The following is a 24,732-nucleotide window of genomic DNA, read 5'->3' as shown; positions in this document are numbered from 1 at the left end:
TGCACTGACATCGCACAGCACACGGGCGCCTTAGCGTTTTGCCTCCATAAAAACGCAGCCGCCGCGGTCGGGTTCGAACCCGGAAACTCGGGATCAGTAGCCGAGCGCCCTGACCACTGAGCCACCGTGGCGGGGTTGCCAGGTGCATTTACGGCCTCCTTCCCTGCTTTCTCATCTTTCCTTACGTTCGTATGTATGCCCACCTCCGGGACGGAGGAATCGGAAGAAAATCGCCTTGTACCCTGTGGGCTGTGCTTTGGCGTGAGCGGCCCGCCCTGTGCGCCGGCTTTTTGCTGGGATCGCGCGTCCGCCAGACGGGGCTCCTCCGAGCCTTGACGCCTGCTTACTGGATGGTGCAGTAGCGTCGCAGTTGGCAACCTTCCCGGGTTTCCTCAGCGGTCGGGGCTCGTGGTAATTTCGATACCGGACCGTGGCACACGTCCTCGCTGCGTGGGCTACCTGTCGACGAGTGCGGAGAGACTTTGCGAACACAAAGCACCATGGGAACTGACATATCTAAAATGCCGTACACACGCACGACTCTCCGGACACGCGAAAGGGCTGCAGTTTTTTCAAGGCAATGCGTCGTCCCATCGTCCGCTGGGCTGCATATGTGCTCGGCAGGTGAGATATACCTGGGGAGATGTGAAATACCTGTAAGCCCCCCGCGCCCAGTCATCTCACCGTTTTGCCCTCTGTAGCGCCATTGCATTTCCTGTTGTCCTCGGTCAGCCTGGCCCTGGCTTCGCCAATTTGCGTTTCTCTTCCCCTTGATATCCAGTCTGTTGCCAACCCTAGTTTTGTGCCCGTATAGCTGGACTCCGGTACCCCTTCGATATCTAGGTAAGAATAGGCACCTTTAGCACAGCCCTGCGGCCGAAACGAGAGCGCATTGCCGTTTCCGCCATTGCCGTGCTTGCCAAGCCGCATTTTCCACGTGTTAGAAGTTACCATGGTTTACATCTTTGTCGTACAACGGTGCTAAAGCTCTCGGAACATCAGTTACTCCGTTTTTGTCTACGTGCCCCTGGAATAAAACTGAGCGCGAGTGCGGGGGAAAACTTGCATCGCGTCGAGCTGTACCAACTGTTGCTCATGTACTTACACAGTATTGTGTGTATTTATCCTGACTTCCAGAACTTTTCCCGCCTCAACGGCTGGCTCGTTAGCGGTGAAACTCTTCAGAAAGCTTGTGTATTGCGGTGACTTCACAAGAGAGTGTCGTGTAGTTGTGACCGTCGCCTGACCGCATTGTCCTGTTTTGCGCATTTACTTGCGTGGCCGTTGCGAATTGTGACCTTTCGCGTCCCTTTCCGCGTGACCCGACTCCTGTCGCACTCTCATGTAAACGCGACAGGAGTCGACTCGAATCCACTCTTGGAGGGAGAGTGCAAAAAACGGTCGAAGAAGAGAGTTGAGGACCAGTCGCGCCTTTCCCTGTCAAAATTCGCTTTCCAAAAGTCGACTCAGTCGCATTCATGTAAACGCCCGAGGCGTTTTGAATCGCTTTTTTTCCGGAGTGGAGGTGGGTCTTTCGCTCACGTCGCTTACTGCCGGCGTTCGCTATGGTCGCGGCGCTGTGGTGGTACACCGCCTCGACTCGGCGTCGGCCAAATTGGTAGTTTCACTCAATTCCCCTCCACCGCTTCCAATTCCTTGGCCGCCAGTTCGTCGCTTTAAAAAGAGGTCTCCGGGGGTCGTGTAGAGCGAGTGGCGCTCGCGCGCCCCCGTGTCGGCGTGCCTCATCCGTTTGCGCTTCGTCAGCGCCGCTAATTGAATTGGCGTCGCTTAACTTAAGGAGGGACCCGTCGGGCTCCGTCTCTTAAGACTGTTGCTGGGCCTGCCTCTCGAGAGTCGCTGCCGCTGAGCAGTTGTCTCCGCGAGTCTCTTCTTCCTGCGGCCGCTTCGTTGCGTCTTCGCAGTACCCACAACCTCAAGTGCCGCGCCACGTACGAAGTCGCTCTCTAGGGGTTTCTCTCTCAAAAGGGGGACGTCTCGAGCGCGGGTCGCCGGGTCAGTGCGCAAAAGCTGCCCAGAAGCAGGATGCTGGCGCTTGTTTTTTTTTTTCCCCCGGCGGGCCCATAAACGACCCGCAGCAGCAGCTCGTGGAATGTGCGAAGCCGCTCGCACTGCTTGCGAGGAAGTGGCCGACGTTCGAGACAGACGTTGAGGCTGAATCGCGGGGCGTAATATTGCGTCCCGGGGCCTCGCGCATGCGTCTCCTTCGTCCGAGCGGCGGCGGTCAAGAAAGACTGGCGCGGTCACGATCTTCGTGCCTTTCCTTTTGAGCGTGAAACGCTTTCGGTTATCGTTTCTCTCTCTCTCTCAGCCAGCCCCAGCGGGCGTTGCGCACGCTGGACGTTATCCGGTCGCATTTGTGCGGCTGCATTTCCGTGCCACGATGGGGGTGAGGAGGGGGGGGGGGGGGGATTCATCTCCGTGGCCTCCGTGCGTATACGCGAAACGAAGAAAGATGGGGAATGTTCGCAGAGCCGGGTTAGATGTTCAGCTCCGCGGTGCATTGCCCGCAGAACGGCGGCCCAGTTTCGGGCGGTCGGGTCACATTCTGTCACGAGGGCCGTGTTTGCAGTCACGGGGATATAAGAACGCTGTTTGAATGGAAACTGGAGAGGTTTGGTCAAGTCCAAATGCCCGCAGTAGTTACCGGGAAGCTATTTTGGCCGGGTGCCCAATGGATATATCCAGGTCGTGAGGATAGATTAGATGAGGGTAAGAATAGCAACTTGCGCACACGCCTCGGAAGGAAGAGCCTGAGCGCTGTGTTCTTTCCGGTGTTGACCAGTTGGTCTGAAGAATTAGTTAGGAAACAGCTCAGCGATCCGTGGGCGAGGAAAACAGCAGGTCTAACCTGAGCGTTGACGGCTGTATGTCCTTGTAAACAACTGGGTGGAATTCAAGGGAGGAGGAGGAAGGGAAAACTTTATTGTACTTTGCGGATTTGGGGCATCCTAAGAGATGTTCTCTCTTGGGCTGTATCCCCAGGAGTCTTCTCTGTAGACGTCGTCCCGCTTCTAATGGTCGGCTGCCCTCAGTCCAGGGCTCTGCTGGCCACTGCCGCCCGTTGAGCTCGCTGTACCAAACCTTGTTGGTCTTCACAGCGGTCCCTCGACAGCAGTCTCTCCCATTGCTCCGCTCTGGGGTTTTGTATTTTGGGGACCACGTCTATGCTTTGACTGGCCTATGGGTTGTGGTGTAGGGTGGGTTTTTCGTCGCGCCAGGCACATTTGTCCGCGTGTATTTGGTAGGGTGCATTTTGTTTAGTACGCGTTGGCTTGGGTGAGAACCTGTCTGCGATTGTCTCCAAGTGACAGCTTCCTCTCTGTTGAGAGATTGGTGTGGCGAGGGATGTCGGATTCTTCGGCTTCTGTGGTCGGGTGATCGAAATGTTCCGGTGCCCCTACACTATGGCGTCCCTCATAGCCTGAGTCACTTCGGAACGTGAAACCCCCTTAAACCAAACCAAGCGTAGCAGCATCAAAAAGAAATCCAAGTATAAATTACTCCGCGGTCGTAGCTGAATACCGCATGGATGAGCCGCGTATCCGATATTCCAACATGGTTTGAAATAAAAAAAAAAGGAGGGGGGCTAAGATTAACTTAAAAAACTCATAGGGGGTCGTCTAAACCAATCCGCAGCTCTCTCTCTCTACGGCTTGGGGATGTTGTTAACCGCTTAGTTCGCAATTTATTTCACTCTGGTTTCTAGCGTAGTCGGCTTTCCTCGTGGCGGTGATAAGGAGGTTGATTGTGCAAATCTCATTACCTCGGGATGCTGTAGCAACGAGACGAATATGTCGGCGAGGTGTTACGAAACCGTTACGAAATCATTGCTTGTTTACGAAAGTGGTTTACGAAACCTGCGCAAAAGCCCGTTGAGAGCGGTCCCTGCCACGTCCAGCTGCCGGCCCAATTACCGAGGCATTTTCCCTCGTATTTATAACCCCCCGCCTCCCCCCCACGAGTGTGTCGTCGCGACCGCACTTTGCCTCGTCGGTTTTTTTCCCATCTCGTCGGCGACGTGTCTCGGATGGGGGGTCCGCCTCTGCTGCGGGGTTCGCGGAATAACAAAACCGCGGCGAACGGTCGCGCAACGCCGAAAGAAGACGAGCATTCGCGCAAAGTGAAAGCCGGGCACAGCACGCCGCAACCGAACGACAAAGCAGGGGTGGCGGCGGAACTTGGAGGAGCTTCCTTCTCGGCGTGTCGCCCAGCGTGACGTCGCTGCGAGAGAAAAAGGGTTGTGTCGTCAGAGCGCATGTCGGTGACGCGCTCCCGTTTTGACATTTGGGGAGGACGGGTCAGTAAAAAAAAAAAATAGTGCCCGCGCGCTTCCTCTATGTTACGCGGGTTTTTTTTTTTTTTGCGGAAGCCCCGAAGAGAAACAAATGAGCGCGCGGCGCATTCTTTGCCGTCTCGTTTGACGAGCCGTGCTCTCCGGGCAGCAGCGGAGGACGGATGACTGGCTTGTGTCTGTGTGCTGCGGAGTGAAGCCTTCCGTCGCGTTGGCACCGATCTCCTGCCGGGTGCGGAGAGGGTCTGTCGGCGCCTCTCTGGCGGAGTAGTTGTAGTATAGGGGACCGGTACCTGCCTGCCTCCCGTGTGGCAATACGGCAGCCTTCCCCATGCCGCAGGTGTTTTCTCTCTGGTTGCCCCGAGGTTGCGTTCGCCGAGACGCGGTCTCGGGCACTGACTCGAGGGGCGTGGCCCGGAAGGGAGACGTCGGCAGCGGCAGAGCAGCGTGTCAATCGCTGGCGACGGCAGTAACTGCTGATAATGAGAATTAAATTTCGTGCGCTAGCACTGATCGTCAACCTGACTACTCCCACTGCAGGGCGGTCTCTCCAATTAACCGTGTCCTTTGCCAGCTGCGGCCACCATCACCCCGCGAACTTCTTAACCTCATCTTCACACCTAACCTTCTGCCGCCCCTGCTACGCTTGCCTTCTCATGGAATCCACTCCGTCATCCTTAAGGATCAGCGGTTATCTTGCATTCGCATTACATGCCCCCCCCCCCCCCCCCCCCCCCCAATCTAAACCCGAATCTGATTTCACCGCCTCTGGCAGGTAGGTATGGTGGTCAGGTGGCAACCTGCCAGCATGCTTTATGGCAAAGTATGCAAAACAATGTCTGGCCGCGAGTGGGTTTCGAACCCGCAGCGTCGCGAGCAGATCAGCTTCGCTGGCCATCGTATTAGACCACTACGTCATCGCCGCCCCCGATCACCGTTCATGTGTTCGTTTAGGGCTCTCCAACACCTTTAAGGGTGCTTTGGGTGTCGTCGTATTCGTCAACTTCCACCCGTGCGCAATGGATCCAAAACTCACCGCAGTCGCCTTGCCCCCTTACAACCGAAGCCGGAACCGAAGTGCGTGCGCACTTGTCCCAACCGCGCATGATTATTCGTCATTTTCCTTTTTGTTTTCCGCCTGTCTGACAACCGGCGGAGTACGTCAAATTTTCGACCAGTGGCTGGTCCGGAGCCGCGTTGAAGCTCTGCTCGTCGAACAAGTTATCCGGGCATCTCTCTCTCTGCATATTCCGCAGTGCGGAAGTTGAGTTGGCCTGCATATGATTGTCCTTGCCGAGGTCAGGAATAGGAAATGGGCTCGTATCACGGAGAGCGGATAAGACAGTTCCTCGGGGTAATGGAGTCTGTCAGGCGAGCGGATGAGGGGAAGTAAGATGGCTGCAGCTGGCGCAGGGCTAATTGGAGAGGTATTCTCCAGCAGCAGTTTCCGTCCCCCCCCCCCCCTTTTTTTTTTGTCATCGAGAAGAGCATGTTTCGCTGTAGATTATTGCCGATCAGGCGGGATGAGTGCCTCTGGCCGACCTCTCCCCGCCTTTGGCTTCGAAGGCGGGGCTGACTCAAGTGCGGCGGAATTCGGGCAGCCGCCGGTGTGCTGCGAAGCGGCGTGGTGGACGTGTCGAACATGGACAGCCGGCCCCGTCGTACTGGTGGCTGTTCGCCCGCAGCGCAGCCTGTCCTTGGCTGCGCTGGCGGCGTGGCTTCCGCTCGCCGCCGCCGCACGCGTGTTTGGCGCGCGCGCACCGCACCGTGCGTTGTCGTCCACTGTTTATTATTTTTTGATAGGCTAAGAGGAGGCCACCGCATCGTAGTAGCCGCAGCTTCTCTGTTGGGCGACGTGTCTTTGCTGCGTCCGACATAATTTGTCGCACCAAATCCGGGCGTCTTGCCAAGCCCTGCGCGCGGGCGCGTTCGTGCTTGGGCTACGCTGTATACACTACGCGTCTGCCGCACTCACTCCCAGTGACCTCCTGCGCCGCAGCCGAGAGCGGTGGCTGGCGTCGTTGTCGCGCTTTTCTGCTTTTTCCCCCGTCTTTCCGTCGCTGGTCGCGAGCCGTCACCGGGGCTATTTCTGACGCCGAACGTCGCCTCGCTCGCAGCGGTGCACAGCTGCTGGCGGCGTAGAGGGAGAGCGCGCGCGCGATTAGCTCTTGCGCAAGCGGAGTCATTCCCTTCCCGAGGGCTTCGGGACAAAAGAAAAAAATGGAGAGACAAGGTCGCTATCGCCGCCCGACCGCGTTCCGCCGACCGCGTTTTTCTGTCTCAGCTGCGCCGCCGCCATGTTGTTGCCTCCGCCTTTTCTCTCTCTTTTCGCCGAGGAGACGGATAGCGTGTTGCCCCGAAGGCACGCGCGCTGACCGGTGATGTGAGCGTCGCGTCGCCGCGTGTGACAGCGTGTCCCTGTGGACGGACGGGTCTGGGCGCCCGCGAAAAATGCGACCGGGGTGGGTAAACATTTTCGAGGTTCGAAGCTGTCTGTCACCCACGTGCTAGTTTTTGTGTCGAGTCGAGGAGGCTTTCTCGATGTTCTCGGAGGTACAGAATCGTCACTATTGCCCGTTCCACAAGTGTGGTATTTCAACCTGGTGAAAGAGGCTAGGTGATGTGGCACAGGAGCATTGCAGGCAGTAGTGACGAGCTGCTACAATTAGTAGTCGGGTGCGTTCAAGCTCGAGCCGAAAAGGGGGCTACAAGGTATACGTAGCAGTATGCTCCAGAGTAATTTCCATTCGTGAGGGTTTTATAGCTCGCTGCACTGTAGGTACACAGGTGTTCACCTGCGACCCTGCCATTGAAATGTGCTGGTACAGTCAAGTTCTAGCCCTAAGCAGAGAACTGGCACAATGCACTGAAAGAGCCTTTGAAACTGTCCTTATTGTCCGGCTTGGATCACACTGTGCTCTTGATTGAATTCCTGACACCAGTAACTACACAGTGGCATAGTTGAATAGTGGCATTGCTGTCCATTTTTTCTTGGCCCTCTTCTGTGCTGCTGCACTAGCTTGTAGTTGTATAAATAACTTGTGTCACCATTTACATGCAAGTCTGGCTCGTGTGCGACCCCTAAAATGCGTGCATTTCAGGGTCTGGTGGGCGACCTTTACTCTTCTTTGGTCTCCTCGTCACTTTGTAGCCGCCGTTCTGTATCAACACATGCACTTGCTTCTTTGCTGATACACCCACCTATCTGTCGTGGAGGTTTTGACCTCTCCTTTCAACACCACTGGGGTGATAAGCGTGGAAGTGGGCACCTGCACTTGAATGGCTGACGCAGCAGGACATGGGCACTTGAAGGAATTCAGGTATTGCGATTGCGGCTGTGCCTTCTTACAAGAGCGGTCCGCTTGAGACTAGATTGCACTCTTCTTTCCCTTTTCACTGCTCTGGTGTGGCTGTGGAATGAAACAAGAGGTCAGAAAAAAAAAGCACCCGGGTTCGAACCCGACTGCGGCGGCTGCATTTTTATGAAGGAAAAACGCTAAGGCGCCGTGTGCTGTGCGGTCAAAGATCCCCAGGTGGTGGAAATTATTCCGGAGCCCTCCACTACTGCACCTCCTTCTTCCTTTCTTCTTTCACTCCCTCCCTTGCCCCTTCCCTTACGGCGCCATTCAGGTGTCCAAAGATATATGAGACAGGTACTGCGCCATTTCCTTTCCCCCAAAACCAATTATTATTATTATTAAAAAAAAGCACCTAGTCTCGCATGTTGCTATGCAGATATGAGGTTTCTTCCACCTTGATCTCTCGCTTCTTATCACTGAACTGCATGGCTTTTACACGTCCACTTGAGCAGAGTTTGCTAAGTGTTGTTGGAGTTACTTGCTGCGTTAATGAGCTGTTGCTTTGGCTTCTCCAAGAATATCATTACCTCCGTTTGTGCATTGATATCGGGACTATTCGCGGTCAGTTAGTAGAGAAGGATTGTGATAGAAGAGGGAACCATGGTTGTGATTAAAGCCACTCTCTGACGTAGCTGCCATATGTGCTGGAATTCTGTCGCGTGCAAGAAGGGCCTGCCATGTCTGGTTGGTTATCGTAGTTCTAAGCAGCTGCCCATTTGTTTGTAGTAGTTCTCAAGTCTAGACACCAAAGAACAGGTTGGTACAGTAGTTGGAGCTATGCATTTTTTGTATGGGATATGTTTTTGAGGTAATCTTCCTGGAGTGTGTTCTGTTTTCAGTTCCTGTGATGCCAGATAGCTTTTTTTTTTTTTGCTGGAAGGGTATGGTTGATGTGCTGTGAATCTTAAAAAGTTGCGGTTCTTGAACTTAGCACTGGTTGTGGTACCACTGGCATTAGGTGCAGCTTGCTTGTTCTGTCTAGTGCTTGTTTTGAAGAGCGTGAATTACGATAGCTGTAGTGACATGATTTGAAGCTGCCAAGCTTGAACTGCGTCATTTTCGGTGCTGCTGACCCATTGTCGTGCAGACCTGGCACCTTGTGTGCCTGCCAGCACTCACTTCGCTTTTATGGTTACTATGAAAAATTAAGTAAAGTTTCTCAGTTCGGTCTATCCTAATGCTCTGAAAATGATTTAGGGAATGTTTTTATCCTCTGGGTGAAATGTTCGATTTTTTTGCTCGTAAAGACACTCTAGTTGTAATAAGAGCAGTTACTCATTAGCATCCACCCAAGCGCAGCCACACGGCTACAAAGGAGAGCTATACAGCTTCCACAGAAGCTTCGTAGTTAAAGAAAAAAATTATTACAGATCTACTCCACATTGGAGGTCTCCCCTCAATCTCTAGTTCTCAGGCTTTGCAGTTTTGTTCTTGTGTCGTTTGTGCCACATTGAAACGTCCAGCACCAGCAATAATTTGTTGCACTATGGTGTTCCCTCTTTCTCTGCAAGCAGCACCGCTGTAGCCTCTGTAGACGCAGCTTTTGTGTGCGAGCTCTGCTACCTGTGGGCCTAGAGCGGGGAGCTTAACCACCCCTCTCGCTTTCCTTGTCTTTGTAGCGTGGATCAGACGAGCTGCTGACGCAGACCAACGCCGTGAGCAATGGGACCATCATGAGCCCACAGAACAACCACAGCGACAACAACAATGACGCTAAAAAGGTGAAGGGCTTTACAATTGCTTTCTCCTGTTTTGGTCATCTTAGCGGTATTTTTTTGTACCCTTGTGAATGCTGCATGTTGCAAGATGCTGCACCATGTGTTTGTTATTGCCCAGGAGTCATATGATTTTTGTTGCCATGGTACAAGTCCTGTCAGAAGGGAACTGGATGCAGTTGTGATGTGAAAGTGCACTGATGCGCAATCTTCAAAATGCATCTTCTCTAAGCGTGCATAAAATGTGTTGCATTTGCTCATCACAAGTTCAGTGACTGTAGAAAGTTACACAAGTTGAGCAAAGCGTAACATTGTGGGAGGGGGGCAGCTGTTCAGTGCCCGGCACAGCTCTTAACCAAGCGCATTGAATGAGGTTTAAGCATGTTAAGTAAATAAGAAGATTGAGTATATTGGTTTGTCAGAGTAGTTTCAAGCTCATTCATTATGGCATAAAGTAGAGGGAAAGCAGGGTCAGTTATGCATTCAAATGTACAACCAGGCTGTTTACTATAGGGCCTGCAGTGCTGCCTCTAGCAGAAATATTGCAGCATGTATTGTGTCTTAGTATTGTAGTATTTCTTTACAGCCATGATGCTGTTGTCCCCTTTGCATTGCTGTGCTAGACAGGCAGGTGTAGTTGCAATGGGTGATGTTCTTTGTACAGGTGCAAAAGTGAGCTGCAGCATTCGGCCAGTTCCCAATGGCTGTTCATTTCGCAGGCACAAGCAGCTTAGTTTTAGAACTTTTCTGCCTCAAGAGTTTGCAAATATTTCCCACCGTGTGAGAGCATTTCCGACAAGGGAAATGGTCGTTTACTTGCTGTAGAAACTTTATTCACTGCTTCCACTGCTACGTCAATCAAGGTCTGCTCTGCCATCCTGATAAAAAAAAACACCAAAACTGGTCCAATGTATGCTATAAGCAATGCCTTCGGCGGTGGTGACGCCAGGCCTTCTTGGTAGGTTTAGAGTGGGGTGCAACTCAAACCATGTGTCACACATTTAAGCTGCAAGAGAGTCCGCAGTGGTAGAAATCGGAGAAAGAAAAGAAAATGGTACGAGAAAGGACATTTTGTTCATCCACACACAGCATGATGAGCCACCACCACTGCACTCGCCAGGGCTACGGGTGGTACCGAACAGCATTTGGCAGCTCTATAGATAACCAGGGGAATGCTGGCATCGATGCCAGGCACCAGAATTTTGGTTACGGTGGTCACACCATCTGCAGAGCACGTTTGCGCATGTCTCTTCATGTGCCTCAATTATCAACTAAGTTCATCGCTGCTTGCCAGCGCAGCTTACCCAAAGGCAGTTCACATTCATTGCAGTTCAGTGCAGAATGTACTGCACATAGCTTAAGTTGTGCTTTCTGACACACTGACTTCTTATCATCCTACTTAGGTGAACCCTCTGGTTTGCTTTTGGTCAAGCATTTAAACTGTAGCATTTCTGAGAGTTGAGTACCTATGCTGGCATGTTAGTTCTCTGGTAAATTTTGGGATCACCAAGAGATGAACAATGCCACGGAACCAGCACACTGTTTATACATGCTGTAGTCTTGGGAGGCTGCATCCAAAATCAGTCTCCAGTCAGTGGTGCTGATCTGGTGCGTCGTTAGCCCACATCAGGAATCTTAGATGCAAATTTTGGGACTGCGAGAAATTTTCTAATGAACTATGATTTTGTGTGGGCTGAGATGGAATTTTTTAGGGTTTAATTAGGGGTGTGCAAATATTGAAATTTGCGAATAACGGATATGAAGAAAAAATGGCTTCAAGTATAGTCAAATAAATATGAGGAATGAAAAAACAATCTCAAAATTACAGTAAGCGAATGTTGTCCTTTATTTTTTGTAGCAATAGTGCATGGTGTTTGCAACTAACATCAAATGAAACTGGACTGACTTAGCACCATTAAAAAGAGAAAAAGAAAAGACACCTGATTGTTCAGTGTAACAGTGCAACTTGGAATGTGGTCGTGGAAAATGAGGGCAACTAAAGATGGCATGTTGGGAGTCGTATTTAAAACCTCATACATTCATTAATTTGACTTCAGGAAGTGAAAGAAATGCCAGAGTTATCCGTTGGTAGAGCTACCCCCCCCCCCCTCCCTCTTAAACAAAATGAGTTACTGTTGAAAATGAGGTGAGGCCTTGTGAGGAAGCTCCTCACACACAATGCAAACAAAGAGCCCATGATGAGCGCATAGTTCCAGCATGCTGGGTGAATAGGAAATAAGCGAGGGAACACATATTGGAACAGCGAGACTGCTTCTAAAAGAAAAGGCAAGGCAAAGCCTGTGTACAGAAAAAGCAAGAGAGGGCGACACCGCTCTGGAAAGTCTTTTACTCTGGCCATCTTTGAGCCTTTATAAACTACAGCAGCTGGTGTCACCCATTGCTGCGTAAGGGCATTTCGATGGAGATGAAATGTCGGAGGCCCATGTACTGCGCACTGTTGATCCATGTTAAAGAACCACAGGTGATCGAAATCATTCGGAGCCCTCCACTACGGCACCCCTTATTGCAGTGAACAGAGTTTAGAGAATGCAATATAATAAATTGGGCCGATTGTGGCACATGTTTTGGAGGTGTGTACAGCATGGTTGGTTGTTATTGGGTAGCATGGAAGTTTGTGTGGCACACGACAAACAGCTGTACAAATGTCCTGCCTTGTCGCAATTAGATTTTTGTGTATGCTTGCCAAAAAGCAGTTTGTTTTATCAATTAGTAGTGAACCGTGCCGGTCTCATCCAGCAGTCTGGTATGAAATAGTCAGGAGCATGTGCACACCTCTGAGATGTGGTAAGAATGAATTTGCAGTGCCTAGGCACTGCAAATTGATTCCTACCACATCTTGGCACTGCGAATTCATTCCTACCACATCTCACACAGATGTGCGCATGGTCCCGACTATTTCATACCAGACTGCTGGATGGGACTGGCACGATGCACTGCTCACGCTAATAATAATTGCTACCAGTCAGATTCAGCGCTTGATAGACTGTGCTTGATGCCCACGTTCGTGGGAGCAGGAAATGTAACCTTTGTATGTTGGGCATTTTTGTTCTGTAATGTGGCTTTCAACAGCAATTTTATTTGTTATAGATTTCGATGATTTTTTTCCAAAGAACTTTTTTTTTCTGCAAATTTTTTTCTAACCTGCAGATATTGTAAAACCTGCGGACTTGAACAAATTAAGAAGACTGGTTCAGCATTCACTGAATTTCTGAATGCATGCTATGCATGATGAAAAATTTTTTTCCCCAAAACACATACAAAGCAGCTGGCATAGACATGTCTTAATTTAAATACGGAATGTCACACCAAAAACCTTCAATTTATCAAAATCAAAAATCGAGATTGCCATTGTATGTGGTAGAGTTTTGTGAATGCAACAAAAAACTGGATCAAAACAGGCAAAGCAGTTGTGAGGAAATCAGCTCCACGAAGATGAGCATCTAATAAGAAAACCAGGAAGGAGCAGAACAATTCTCAGAGCTTTTCCACAGTACGCAGTGCCGCCACGGTTCGTGAAACAATTTTTCTCAGAGTACTTATCTTGAAACGTAGGAGCAGCATAGAAAATGAGGCATATAAGTGGATGCAGGGATGTATCCAAGGGGGACCCTAGGCCCACCGCCGCCCCTCCCGTGGGAAGATTTCTGGCTACTTGCCTGCCTCAGCGGACGCACTTATTTTGAAAACAGATTTCTTTGGCCATTTTTTAAGATTTGAAAGCTGTGTCCACCCACTAAGGTGAGAGGTCACTTTTCCAGGAAAAAAAAAATTCAATAACCGATAAAAACAAACTTAGCGGTCTCTCTTAAGAAGGACATTGTTTTGACCAGATAAAATGTCGAAACAGGTTTTAAAAATTTTAAATGCAATCTGATGCCAGCAGTCCCAACTTAAATTTATTTCATCGCAAGTCAAATTTCTTTTGCTGTTCTACACATGAAGACAGGAGCTGTGTAGGCTACAAAAATAATTGTGGTACCATCAATTGTCATTGTGCAATAGGGTAATAACCAAAAACAATGGTTTTCGTACAGGCACCTTTTGAGAAAAACTATTTATTGTGGTTCATTGTGGTATTGTGGTAAGTGTACAAAGTTTCACTAAAAAGATCTTGTACAGGGATAAAGTTCAAATTTCTTGCGTAAGGAGGAAGTTTGAGAAAAATGAGAAAGATTAGGAATAACTACAAATGCAAAAAAAAACAACGGTCCAAGACGGTTGAATTCCACCGTATTTCTAGCTCAGCTCCTTCTTAGTCTTACATTTTCTAGATTTTGCTTGTGTGGCCGCTCACTTTTTTTCCTGGTGTTTTTTGTAGCATCGGTAGACAAAAAAAGGAAGATTTCTAGATATACTACAGGTCACCTGTCAGGCAAGCTTTCTGTGGGTGCGGACCAGGTTTGATCCTAACGTGCTTCAAAATATCGACCTACATCTGTGACCATTGTTGAAACGGCACATGCCATGATACAAACCAAAGTTCATTGTTTGTATCGGGACATCCAATGTGTTCCAAGACATTTTGCAGCACTTTTGTGAGCAATTTAGTTATCATATGCAAAAGAAATTGATATAGCTGGTAAGAAGCAGTTACTTAAGAAAAAGTAGGGAATAATGAGAAAATTCGGTTTTTATTAAGCTGGAAAACTTTGTTCAGGTCTCTTGAAATGGGCAGGGGGTTGCAACTTTGGCTGTATCATTGTAACAGTGTTAACTAGAGACATAATTTTTGGTGTAGTTCATTCAAGAATGAATCTGCATTTATTTTGACGAAAGAAATTTTGAAAAATTGAATTTTGTCAAAAATATGGCTTTTTCATACCTCAATGCACCTGAGGAGCGCACTCAGTTCATGTGCCATCATGCTGCTGATTTTCATGGTATTTGGTGAACTTCTTGCCAGGTGTTTCTTTTTTTATTTCTGGAGCCCTGTTTCTGACCGAGGCCAAACAAGTTGTTACCGTAATGCTGTGAGCCACAAGTGGTGATTGTGTATAGAGACGTCTGTGGTTTGAGTTTGGAGACTTTGGCTGATTAAGTGATTAATAGGACAGCAGTGCTAAGCATGGAGTCCGTGCTATGTGCCTGAGTTTTTTTTTTTTTTCTTTGATGGTGGTGGCAACGCAGGTGAAGCTGGACACGGGTGGCAAAGTGGTGGTCGGAGCGGGCAAGCCGTCACGGGTGGTGCACATCCGCAACATCCCCAACGATGCGACAGACACGGACATTGTGCACCTGGGTGTGCCCTTTGGCAAGGTGACCAATGTGCTGCAGCTCAAGGGCAAGAACCAGGCCTTCCTAGAGATGGCTGATGAGGGTTCGGCCGTTGCCATGGTCGACTACTTCGGCAAGGCCTCACCGACTGTGCGCGGCCGCGTTGTCTACGTCCAGTTCTCCAACCACCGCGAGCTCAAGACAGACGGGGTCCACGGATCTGTGGTGGGTGTCGGAAGAAACCACTGGCTCACACTTTCAGTGCATTTTCAAGAAAGTCTTGCTTTAGTGATGCAGGAGTCTGCAAACTTCTTATTGAGAGACTGGACATAGTGAACAAAATGCCAAGGAAGATCTGAGTACTGCTCTCCATTGTTTACCGTCATTTTGTTCACTGCATCCAGGTTCATTTTCGCAGAGTGATGATCATTGTTGCTCCTTGTTGTTGTTCCTGGAGGTCCGTTGACTCTGACACATTGTCATGAGCGGAAGGGAGACACTTTCTTCATACTGTGCACATTACATAGGCCGGTGTGACCGATCAAATGCACATCCAAACTCACAGAGTAGAGAGAAACAGCTGAATCAGGCCTGTGCCAAGCCAGGTATCTCTTCCTTCCTAACTCATGTACAAGTCAAATCTGCACCATTGGAGCCTCCGTCAGCCTGTCTAGCTCGTCCCACTGCTGCCACTCCAACTCCTCAAGCTGTCCCTCGGGGTGTGCCTAACTGTTTGAATGTCTTCTGTGGCCTCTGTTCTTTTCTTGTAAAACTATGCAGCGCCTGAAATTTACTCCAGCGCTTTTTCTCAAGCACATGCATTGTGCCTATTTCACACCAATTTCTCGCTTCTAGGCAATCTTGTCTTCCTGCTGTTTTTAGCCGCCGCGGTGGCTGAGTGATTATGGTGGTCGGCTGCTGGCCCGAAAGACGCGGGTTCGATCACGGCCGCGGCGGTTGAATTTCTATGAAGGCAAAATTCTAGAAGCCCGTGTACTGTGTGATGTCGGTGCATGGTAAAAAACCCCGGGTGGTCGAAATTCCCGGAGCCCTTCACTACGGCGTCTCTTATAGCCTGAGTCGCTTTGGGACGTTAAACCCCCATAAACCCAAACCCTCTTCCTGCTGTTTTCCACACAACTCAAGCATTGCAAGTGCAAGACACAATAACTAAACAACAAAACAAATGTGTGTGCCACTTCCAGCAACCAGGAGTCAAAATACATAGGCCGTAGCTCCAGGGTGGCACTAAGGCCTGCCAGTCCTAAGCAGAGTGAACAGGTCATTAGCACCCTTCGAGCCCATCATGAATGCTTGCAGATGCTCCCAGTGGGCAGTCAGTCCACCAGCAGCCCTTCCCAAGAGCTTTGCTCCTCAAATTTTCACAGTGCGTTGTTGGGAACCCTGCAACGCCATGGCTCGAAAAAGCCATACAACTCTGACACCAACAGCATGTGGTGCGTTACTGAGGCTCCTCGACCTACTCGGATTTAGCATTGCAGTAAAAAAATCGGTTTTTGAGGAGAGGAAATGGTGCAGTAATTGTTTTGCGCCTCAGTGGACACCTGAACCACAGTGCCTTAAGCGAAAGGAAGAAGTTGAGAGTGGAAGCAGAAAAAGAGAAAGGTGCCATAGTAGAGGGCTCTGGAATAATTTCCACCACCTGGGGATCTTTAACATGCACTGACATCACACAGCACATGGGCGCCTTTGCGTTTCGCAGTCCCTTGTCAGAAATCATGCGCTGCTGCAGTCAATGTCTTGCTTTGTCCAAGCTTAATTAAATGTGTCATACCGAAGTTTGTTTCAGTAATGCAATTTCATTAAACATTCACTCATAATTGACAGCATCACTTAATCGTCCTCAGTCTTTTTCCCTTCGCCATGTACTTTCAATTGTCTAACTATATTGCGAGGAAACAATTTTGGGCATGGCAAATCAATTGTAGTGTGTGGAAACAGTGGCGAAAAATTGCATGTTCAACTGTAATTACTGACTGAGGGGCTAAATATAACTAGAGGATGCCATTGCCTCCCTTTTGCCTAAACTTCTTGTGCGGCAGAGGTGTGTTCAACATTGATGAGGTCTGCTTTTTCCGCCCTCTGTGTAAGGTTGCGCAGGCCAACCAGGGTGGTGAGGGTGGTGGCAGCAACACTGTGCTGCGCGTCGTGGTGGACAACCAGATCTACCCAGTTACTCTGGACCTGCTGCACAGCATATTCAGCCGTGCTGGCAAGGTCCTCAAGATTGTCACCTTCACAAAGAGCAGTGAGTGTTTCTCTCTTTTGCAGAGAGTCTCATCCCCGATTCCGCACATCTCCTGCCTTCTACTGTTTCACTTGGCTGGGGGAGGGGTGCTGCTTGAGGCATATCCTGCACTTTCAGCTGCAAAGGTAGTAAGGTAGCATTAACTGTCAGCTGTATTTCACTGTGGACAGCGGCGCGGCATTGCCTTGATTGCAAGCATAATACGTAATGGCAAAACACCTATTCAGCTTTTCGCAGCACAAAGCCATGTCGGCCTGCATCCTTCTGGTTAGGGACACGACTTTCATCGATCTGATCTCGCAGTATAATGTAAGGTTTCAGAATCTCCTCCTCCTCCAGCAAGTCTGTGTTAGGTTATGGTGTGGAACCTTGTCTCTGACTTTATGTATGCTCCTGCGAATCGACTCTTGGACCATATACCATTGTCCACCTCAATCTGCCCACCCACCCTCCCTTTTTTTTTTCTCAATCTGCTGAAGTGCAAGCTGTGCATCTGCTTTCTCTGGGTTTGCTGAACCTGTTTCTGTCTTTCTCTCTCTCTCTCTCTGTTCATTCTAGATTCATTCCAGGCCCTCATTCAGTTCAGTGATGTCATGGGTGCCCAGGCAGCAAAGCTGGTGAGTATGCACCAGCCTTGTTTCTTCCCCTCTGAACGAGAAGGTCCAGTGCAGGTGTCGGTAGCATGGCACTGCAGCCACCTGGTGTTCCTGTCGCGAAAGCGTGTATAAAGCTCAGCTGCTTGCTGCTTCCTGATTTCTTCTAAGTGGGGGCATGGGTCTTTGAGCTATTTGGTTTTCATTTACAGACCAAAATTCGCGAAGTTGCCGACTTGTTCAGTTTGTTTTTTGCTGATTTCAAATATGCAGTTAACTTGCTTGTATGCTAGTTAGTTCCTGAGATGTTAAGAATCTCTTGCTCTTGTCTGCTCAGATAATAGAAAAGAAAATGCTAATCAGAAATTTATTTTCAATTTATGAGAAGATGTACTACAATGTGTAAGGAATGCAATGGTGGAAGCAGTTTTTTAATTGAACCAATAGTATGTTTAGTAGCCCATTGAACTTGGTGCTCACAACAAAGTGACAAAGAAGAGACACAAGGGGAAATAGAAAAAATTAAAAAAATCTGCTACCAGCATTGCATCCCTAATACCTTCAGCTTTATCCCGCAGAAAGAACAGCAGCTCTGGCTGTCTGAAGTGCCCAGATATCCCTTAAGCAGGCTGATTGGCAAGCTAATGTTCCCAATATTCTAAAATAATTTCATAACTTGAAGCCAGACCCTTTTAGGTGTGATGTTAGTTTATAGTTGTGGAAATTTTCTGCATTATGTGACGTCATTAGCTGATCACAAGTCTGTAAAAATATTTCTAATTGCTGCAACAGAGGGACCAGTAACAGGGCCAAATGCTAGTTACAAGTTTTGTCTCGTCTTTTATAGCCTGTTTATTATGGATCAGACAGAAATGCTTATTGTTAGAAACAACGTAAGCCTGCGATAAAACTCCACTCCTAATCGTGCCTGCCACACACTACCCTGCTGCAACACTGAAGTACATTAGGACATTGCGAATTCAAAAGTTGTGTCGCGTAAAATGTTTGAATAAACCACTTTTCAAATAGTCTCAGATCAAAGCAAGATGAAAAGGGGAAGCGCGAAACGCTGTTCAACTGCTTGCAGCACTTCACAGTCGCTACCATTGCACTAAAAAAACCTGTGGTCAAAGTTTAACGATGAATTTCTCCTACAGAGGGAGCACGTTAGGGCATATAGTTGTTGCTTCACTGCAGATCGCCCGGAATTTTTGTCACAATGGTTCCGATGTGTGCGGAACATGGGTGCAGCACACATTTCTGTCTCTAACTCTGTTATTGGCAAAGCTCTGCGCCATTTGCCAGCGCTTTCATACTTTGACATTCTCTGTATGCACAAAGGTGCCGGCCAATGTGGGATAGGTCAAGTTTTTGGGACAATGTAGCTCTTAAGCTGCATGTGCGGGGCAAAAGGATCAACAAGAAAAGTGGGTGCGCAGTCTATCCAGCAAGTCTGGGCATGGCATGTTTTTTGTATCGATGAGTTTGGCCTTCTGTGAACGGCACAAGCTATGTGTCGGCATCAGCACAGTGAGTGTTGAACTCGGGTGTTTCCGATTTTATGGCTAACTTGGCGATTCCCAAATTGCACTCCACGTCTTTGAATTAACCGAGCCAGTGCAAGCTGCCAGCTCAAATCGTTGAGTAAAGTTTACAGTACAAAATGCAGGACCGCAGAAATTTTATGGAATATGGGGTTTCAGGTTAACGGAAATCGAATTATTGGGGTTTTACTGTAGTGTGGTGTTTAAAGTTTCTCTTACTATGTAACAAGCTAATTTCAAGACAGACTTATAAGCTCGAATGTTCCTTTCGTTCACTACTGCAGTTGTTCAGCAAAGTAATATATCACAGGCTGTGGCCATGTTGTTTTGTTGTGTTCTGCTATAGATGCAGCGCTCCAAAAATGTTGGTATAAAATAACAATCATTTCTGTTCAGTGTATTCTCTTTTGCCACACTCATTAGCTTGCGGGCAGAGTGAAGCAAGTTCAGCACTCTGGACCTTGTGAGTTGACATCTTGTGGGGGCTTTGTTGCAGGCCCTGGATGGCCAGAGCATCTACAACGCATGCTGCACGCTTCGCATCGAGTACTCCAAGCTCACTAACCTCAATGTTAAGTACAACAACGACAAGAGTCGCGACTTCACCAACCCCACCCTGCCCACAGGGGACCCTGCCCTCGACATCGGGCTTGCTGGTGAGCTGTCTGTTTCCCTCTGGTCTTCCCTTTGCTGTTCTTGGCTGGCATCGTGCCCAGGCTGCCCTGCAACAGGGCCCTCTGGTTTAACTCTGTTGAAAAGTTTGGCCACTGAAGCACACTCATTGCTCACCAGGAGGAGGGGGATGTACAGGTGTGTCATGCCAATAACCTGAGCGGACAAACGGGTGTGGTGCCAGTAACCTGAGGGGAGGAACAGTTGTTATGCCAGTACCCTGAGGTGACAGATGGGTGCTCATGCCAGTAATCGGAAGGGACAAACGGGTCTCATGCCAGTAACTTGAGGTGACAAACAGGTGTTGGTGCCAGTAACCTGAGGAATAGGCGCTGCATTTTTGCGAGTAGGTCAGTCTTGCATTTCATCAATCCTGAATGGCACCGTTAAGAGGTCAGGGACGAGCACAATGGATGTCATAACAGAACTATTGCTAACATTTAGCCTGATACTGTACTTGTTTGGGAGGGCTGGCACCATTTGTTGTTGCTGGATCCACTGTCTCGTTTTGCATTCTCATGTTCGTTCCCATGCTCCTTGTTGGAGGCATGAAGCTAGATTTTTTTCCCCTTTATTTGGGAAAGTCAGCTGTGTGGAAGCTATTGCTTTCTTTTGCCATTGCTGCCTGGTGTCTACAAACAAGCATACATGTGTTCTTTCCAAAAAGTGTGATAAAGCATGGGAGGGATGCGCAGTTACACACCACACGTGCACACAGGACCTGCTCCTCCTGACAGTGTACTGGAGCCGCTACTAACTTTAGGCAATCAGAATTTTGTCCTTCGCATTATACCATTCGAGGTGCTGAAGGCAAGGAACTTTGCTGAATGACCAGGTTCTTATGTGTAAGGAATAGTCTGGTTTTTGCGACAGGAGTAATACCACATGTAGTAAAAATGTTACTTATATGCCAGCGTTTACTTCACTCAGACAACGGAGTGCAATGCATACGCTTATTGACGTGTGTTATTATTATCTGAGAAATCGGCTGTTTTTTTATCATTCAGTTCATAAACATGGAGACAAATGCACGGGAAGAATTGACAAATGCTATTCATTCAGTGCATTACAGTGCTTGCAGCATGATGCTGGGAGTAAAGCTGCGTGTGCTTTCAGTGGCCTGTTACTGTTTATCTTAGCTTCGTACTTTGCAGTGTTGCTCTTTTGACCGATATTTGCCATCTTCCTTGTGCGCTGCCTTTGTTTTCTTTCGTTGGTTCCCTTTTGTGCGTTCAGTCACCGTCCTGTTTTATTTTGGTATGTTGGGTTGCTCAAGTAAGTAGGACCAAGCATCTGTGTACTGGGGTCGTTGTAGGCTGCAAGACTAGAATGGCAGCCGTTCTCTTGTTTGGCTTAGAAAATGCTGTTTGTCTAGGTTAGTGCAATTCGCTGTGTTTGAATGGCAAGAGTTGGATATTGAAGTTGAGTGGTGAAAAACCTCTGTGACTACCAATTTGCTGATGACATCACGTTGCTAAGTAACTCGAGAGGAATTGCATGAATGACCATTTAGTAAGGAAGTAAATTATAGTTGCATCTTGCCAGTACTCACTCATGAGGCAAAAAGTTGGCAATTAGGTGAAAGACCTGGAAATCAAATTGCCAGAGTGTGCGGCCAGCTACAGAATGTAACATTAGGAGACAGAGCAGTGTGTATTAGGATGTGAACTTTAGTTCATTGAATTTTAGCTGAGATCAAGGAGAGATAAATGGTTCAAACATTAAAGGTTATTCTGAATCTGAGAACACGTGGTCTTCCAATGACAACAGTGTGGATCCCAAGGAAAGGGAGAAGCAGCAGTTGTGTCGGAGAGCTAGGTGGACAGAGGAAGTAGAGAATTGGTGTAGCTAGAATTCTAGGTAACAGTTGCTTTTTTTTTTTCGTTTTGAGCTTCTGATGCACAGCTGTCTTCTAACCTTTGTCCTACTTACTTGGCAAGTGCTATTTTGTTTTGTTTAAGCATGTGCAGTTTCTTTGTCCGTGTGTCTGTGCATTGTTTGGTTTCGTTTTCTTTGGTTACTGTTATTTATGCATTCAAAACTGATGCTGTGGTTGAAAGGACAAGGGCTGTGGGAGGAGTGGTAGGTTGAACTGGGTGGGGCGCCTCTGTGCCAAGCTGTGTGTTCTTGCCCGTTTTGCTCTCGTGGCCATCCTCTAATTGAGTGCTTGTGAGCATTGAATGCTTGCTCTGCCCATTTCTTTTAATTTGCTTCTTTTGTAGTTAGCTTCTCATTAACCGCCTGTCTGCGAAGTTTTGAGGGCCGTCCTTGCAAATAATGCTTCTCGTCATGTCCTTCTCTGGATTGCCGATATGCGTAGTTGGAAGACGGGGAACCAGGTCTCGGACAGGGGGTGACTGGAAAACCAAGAGGGCACTGCGGAGTCAGTTTTAGTGGTTGGGTTGCACTGGGTGTCAAGTTAAGGCTGGGCGGATGTAGACATCTCGCACTGCGGAGGTTAGAAAATGGGACGGCTGGGTGCGTGGCCCAGCATTATTCGAAGCTTAGAAGCTTTGCCTGCTGTTTATGAAAGTATGTCATTTCTGATTTATGCAAAATCTGGGGAAGGCGTTCTATTGGTACACTTAGTGCGGGCACGGTGATGGGTCCAGCTTTTAGTAGCGCAGCAGCATTTCTGCACAGGGTATTTGGGGGAACCTCGCACACAATTTTTGCACCCATTTCTCTCGCGGATGAAGTCTGGTAGTCCGACTGCTCCCGTGGGGCCCAGAACGATGGTCGAGGTGGCGCAGTGAAAGTGGTGGGGGGCTCCCCGCTTTGTTTGGTTATCCGGCCAGCCCCTCCCACAAACCCTCTCCGCTCTACCACCAGCAACATTACTAAAGATGAGGCAGTGCACATAGTATAAGTAGTGTCTCAACAGAGGTTGAGAGGTGCCGACACCGTTTCCCCGGTGTGCTGCGTCCTGCCTGACCCATCATCCTGTTGCCCCTCTCCCTTTGCCCCCCCTCCCTCCTTCCCCACTCTTTTTGGAAATTGGCACACGGAAACGAAAAAGGTTCGTTGGGTATACTGGCCTCCCCGTTTGCTGCCGCCGGCCCGGGCCTGACCTCCCCACTAACCGCTGCCTATGCCGCCAGCGCCACAGCAGGTAGGACAGCTCTCCTTCCCTCCCTCCCACGCACACTCTCCCCCACTCTGCACTGCTGCGCGCCCCCTCTTGACTCGGGCTTCTCTCCTCCAAGCCCGTTCTGTTCTTGGCGCTTGCGTTTCGACCTTTTAATTAACGCTGGCATCAACATGAGGGCCCCCTGCACACCTAGAGCCTGGTCTCATGCATTCTTTTACACTTGGATATTATAATTCTTTTTCCTCTGTCCCTCAGTTGTGTGTCTGCTGAGGCATACTCTCCTAGAGACAGCTGGAATCGGGAGTTGCCGTTTCCTTTGTAATGGAGGTTGGGGCGAGGGGTCACAGCCTGAAGGGGGCTGGCTGCTTGTGTACTGTGCACCTCAGGAAGCAGTGGGTGGATGCTTTTACTTGTTTTTTTTTTCTCTCTCATGCATGGACACTGGGTGCACCTTGCAGCTTTCATGGCAGGTGTTATTTTATCCTCTCTTTTGCTTGAGTAATGTGTGTGTGTCCTTGGCCTCATGGCAAGTGTGAGACAGGTTATAATGAAGCTGCCATCCGGAGATTGCACACTGAAAGAAAAAAGATTGCTGTCAGGTTTACACTGATGTTGAATTCCAATGGCAGATCCGGATCAAGTTTTTCTGCTCTCTTGGGAGCAATCGTATTCCAATGGCAAAATGGGAGTGCGAGTTGTCTGTTCCAATGGCAGATCGGGATCAGACGTCTATCCCGGATCGCTCCGTGGAGCAGCGATATTTGCTCCGCCGAAATCGGCAGATTTGACCGGAACCCCGCGCGACGTTTTAGTTTCCCGCGTCTGCTTCCAGCCGCTGCCTTCCTGTCGTCGCTACGCGGTGATCCGGGCAACGTACAAGCAGTATTTTTGACTTTTTTAAAAATTGAATTCTCCCAAATGTAATTATTTTTCGTTTTGTTCGCGTCCGCACAAGTTAAAACAAAAATTTTCTTAACAGGATGTCAATTCCACTGCGGTCAATTCTTTGTGACCGCTTTTTAGACCAAAATCGTTGACCTGTTTGAACCTCCCGCGCTTTCTGACGTCAGACGACGCGTACTTTCTAAGCCTAGCAGCTCTGTAAATAAGGAAGCAATCTGAAAATTTGGCGCGTTTCATTACTAGAATTTTGTGGTGCGGGCATCATCACACAAAGCGAAAGCTTCGTGCGCTTTTTGTTTGCCGTGAACGTGAGAGACAGAGTGGCGGCAAGGACGAATCGCTGGTGAAGCGAGAGGCCGCGCTTCGATGGGCGCCGCCATGTTGCCTGAACTTGGAGCTATCCTTGCGCTGAAGTGCCCCCGCGGGAGCGCATGCATTCCATTGGCAAAATGGGAGGGAGTGATCTCCGCCTGAACTACGCTCTCCGTTTGTGATCCGGCGGAGCGCTCTCGATCTGCCATTGGAATTCAACATGAGATGTTGCTTTGGGCAACATGAGAAAAAGCAACATTTTTCAGTTACCTTTGTGGATAGCAGGTGAGCAGTGTGTTGTGGTGCAATATTGTGTAGCAAAACTGCTTCACGTGATTGTAGGTACAGTTTACGTCAGGAAAACCGTGCACTGTAGTAGAAGCATTTGCACTATACCAGTTGTTGCCTAGGAATTACAGTACACCTAAGCAATGTTTAGTTAAAGGTAAAGTACATTTTCTAATTTTTATACTAATGCAGTTTGGACCAATAAGCAATGTGTCGGAGGTTGGCAATACTTGGGGAGAAAGTGCAGAACTGGGACCTTTGGGCAGAGGAGGTGGAGACAGGAATGACATTTGGATCATTGTAATCCCCCAGTGTTTTAGTTTGCTACAGAACCTGTCTTTTATCTAAGCTTTGCGGTCTGGAACTGATGAAGCTTGCGCCTCTGCCGAGATTAACAAGCTCTTTCCTTAGCTTTTTGTAGTCGCTAGCTGTTTGATGG

The 24,732-nt window shown here is 48.9% G+C and overlaps 1 protein-coding gene across 18 annotated transcripts in view; it reads left to right on the top strand.

Annotated features, from left to right (window-relative positions):
- Nucleotides 1-24,732, top strand: part of heph (polypyrimidine tract-binding protein 1 heph) — a 145,147-nt gene that overhangs the window by 92,399 nt on the left and 28,016 nt on the right. For 5 of the 18 annotated variants that reach the window (XM_077643429.1, XM_077643438.1, XM_077643446.1 and 2 more), the window contains 6 exons: nucleotides 9,291-9,392; nucleotides 14,535-14,846; nucleotides 16,734-16,890; nucleotides 17,449-17,507; nucleotides 19,524-19,683; nucleotides 22,719-22,811. In XM_077643429.1, coding sequence (XP_077499555.1) covers nucleotides 9,291-9,392; nucleotides 14,535-14,846; nucleotides 16,734-16,890; nucleotides 17,449-17,507; nucleotides 19,524-19,683; nucleotides 22,719-22,811 — 883 coding nt within the window. The remainder of the gene's footprint in view (nucleotides 1-9,290; nucleotides 9,393-14,534; nucleotides 14,847-16,733; nucleotides 16,891-17,448; nucleotides 17,508-19,523; nucleotides 19,684-22,718; nucleotides 22,812-24,732) is intronic. The other 13 variants (XM_077643431.1, XM_077643440.1, XM_077643439.1 and 10 more) reach the window with 3 other exon arrangements.

The sequence above is a fragment of the Amblyomma americanum genome, chromosome 11 (genome assembly GCF_052857255.1).
Source record: "Amblyomma americanum isolate KBUSLIRL-KWMA chromosome 11, ASM5285725v1, whole genome shotgun sequence".
In the NCBI taxonomy this organism is placed as follows: domain Eukaryota; kingdom Metazoa; phylum Arthropoda; class Arachnida; order Ixodida; family Ixodidae; genus Amblyomma; species Amblyomma americanum.
The sequence above is the reverse complement of the archived record's forward strand: the minus strand, read 5'-3'. Positions and strand labels throughout refer to the sequence as shown.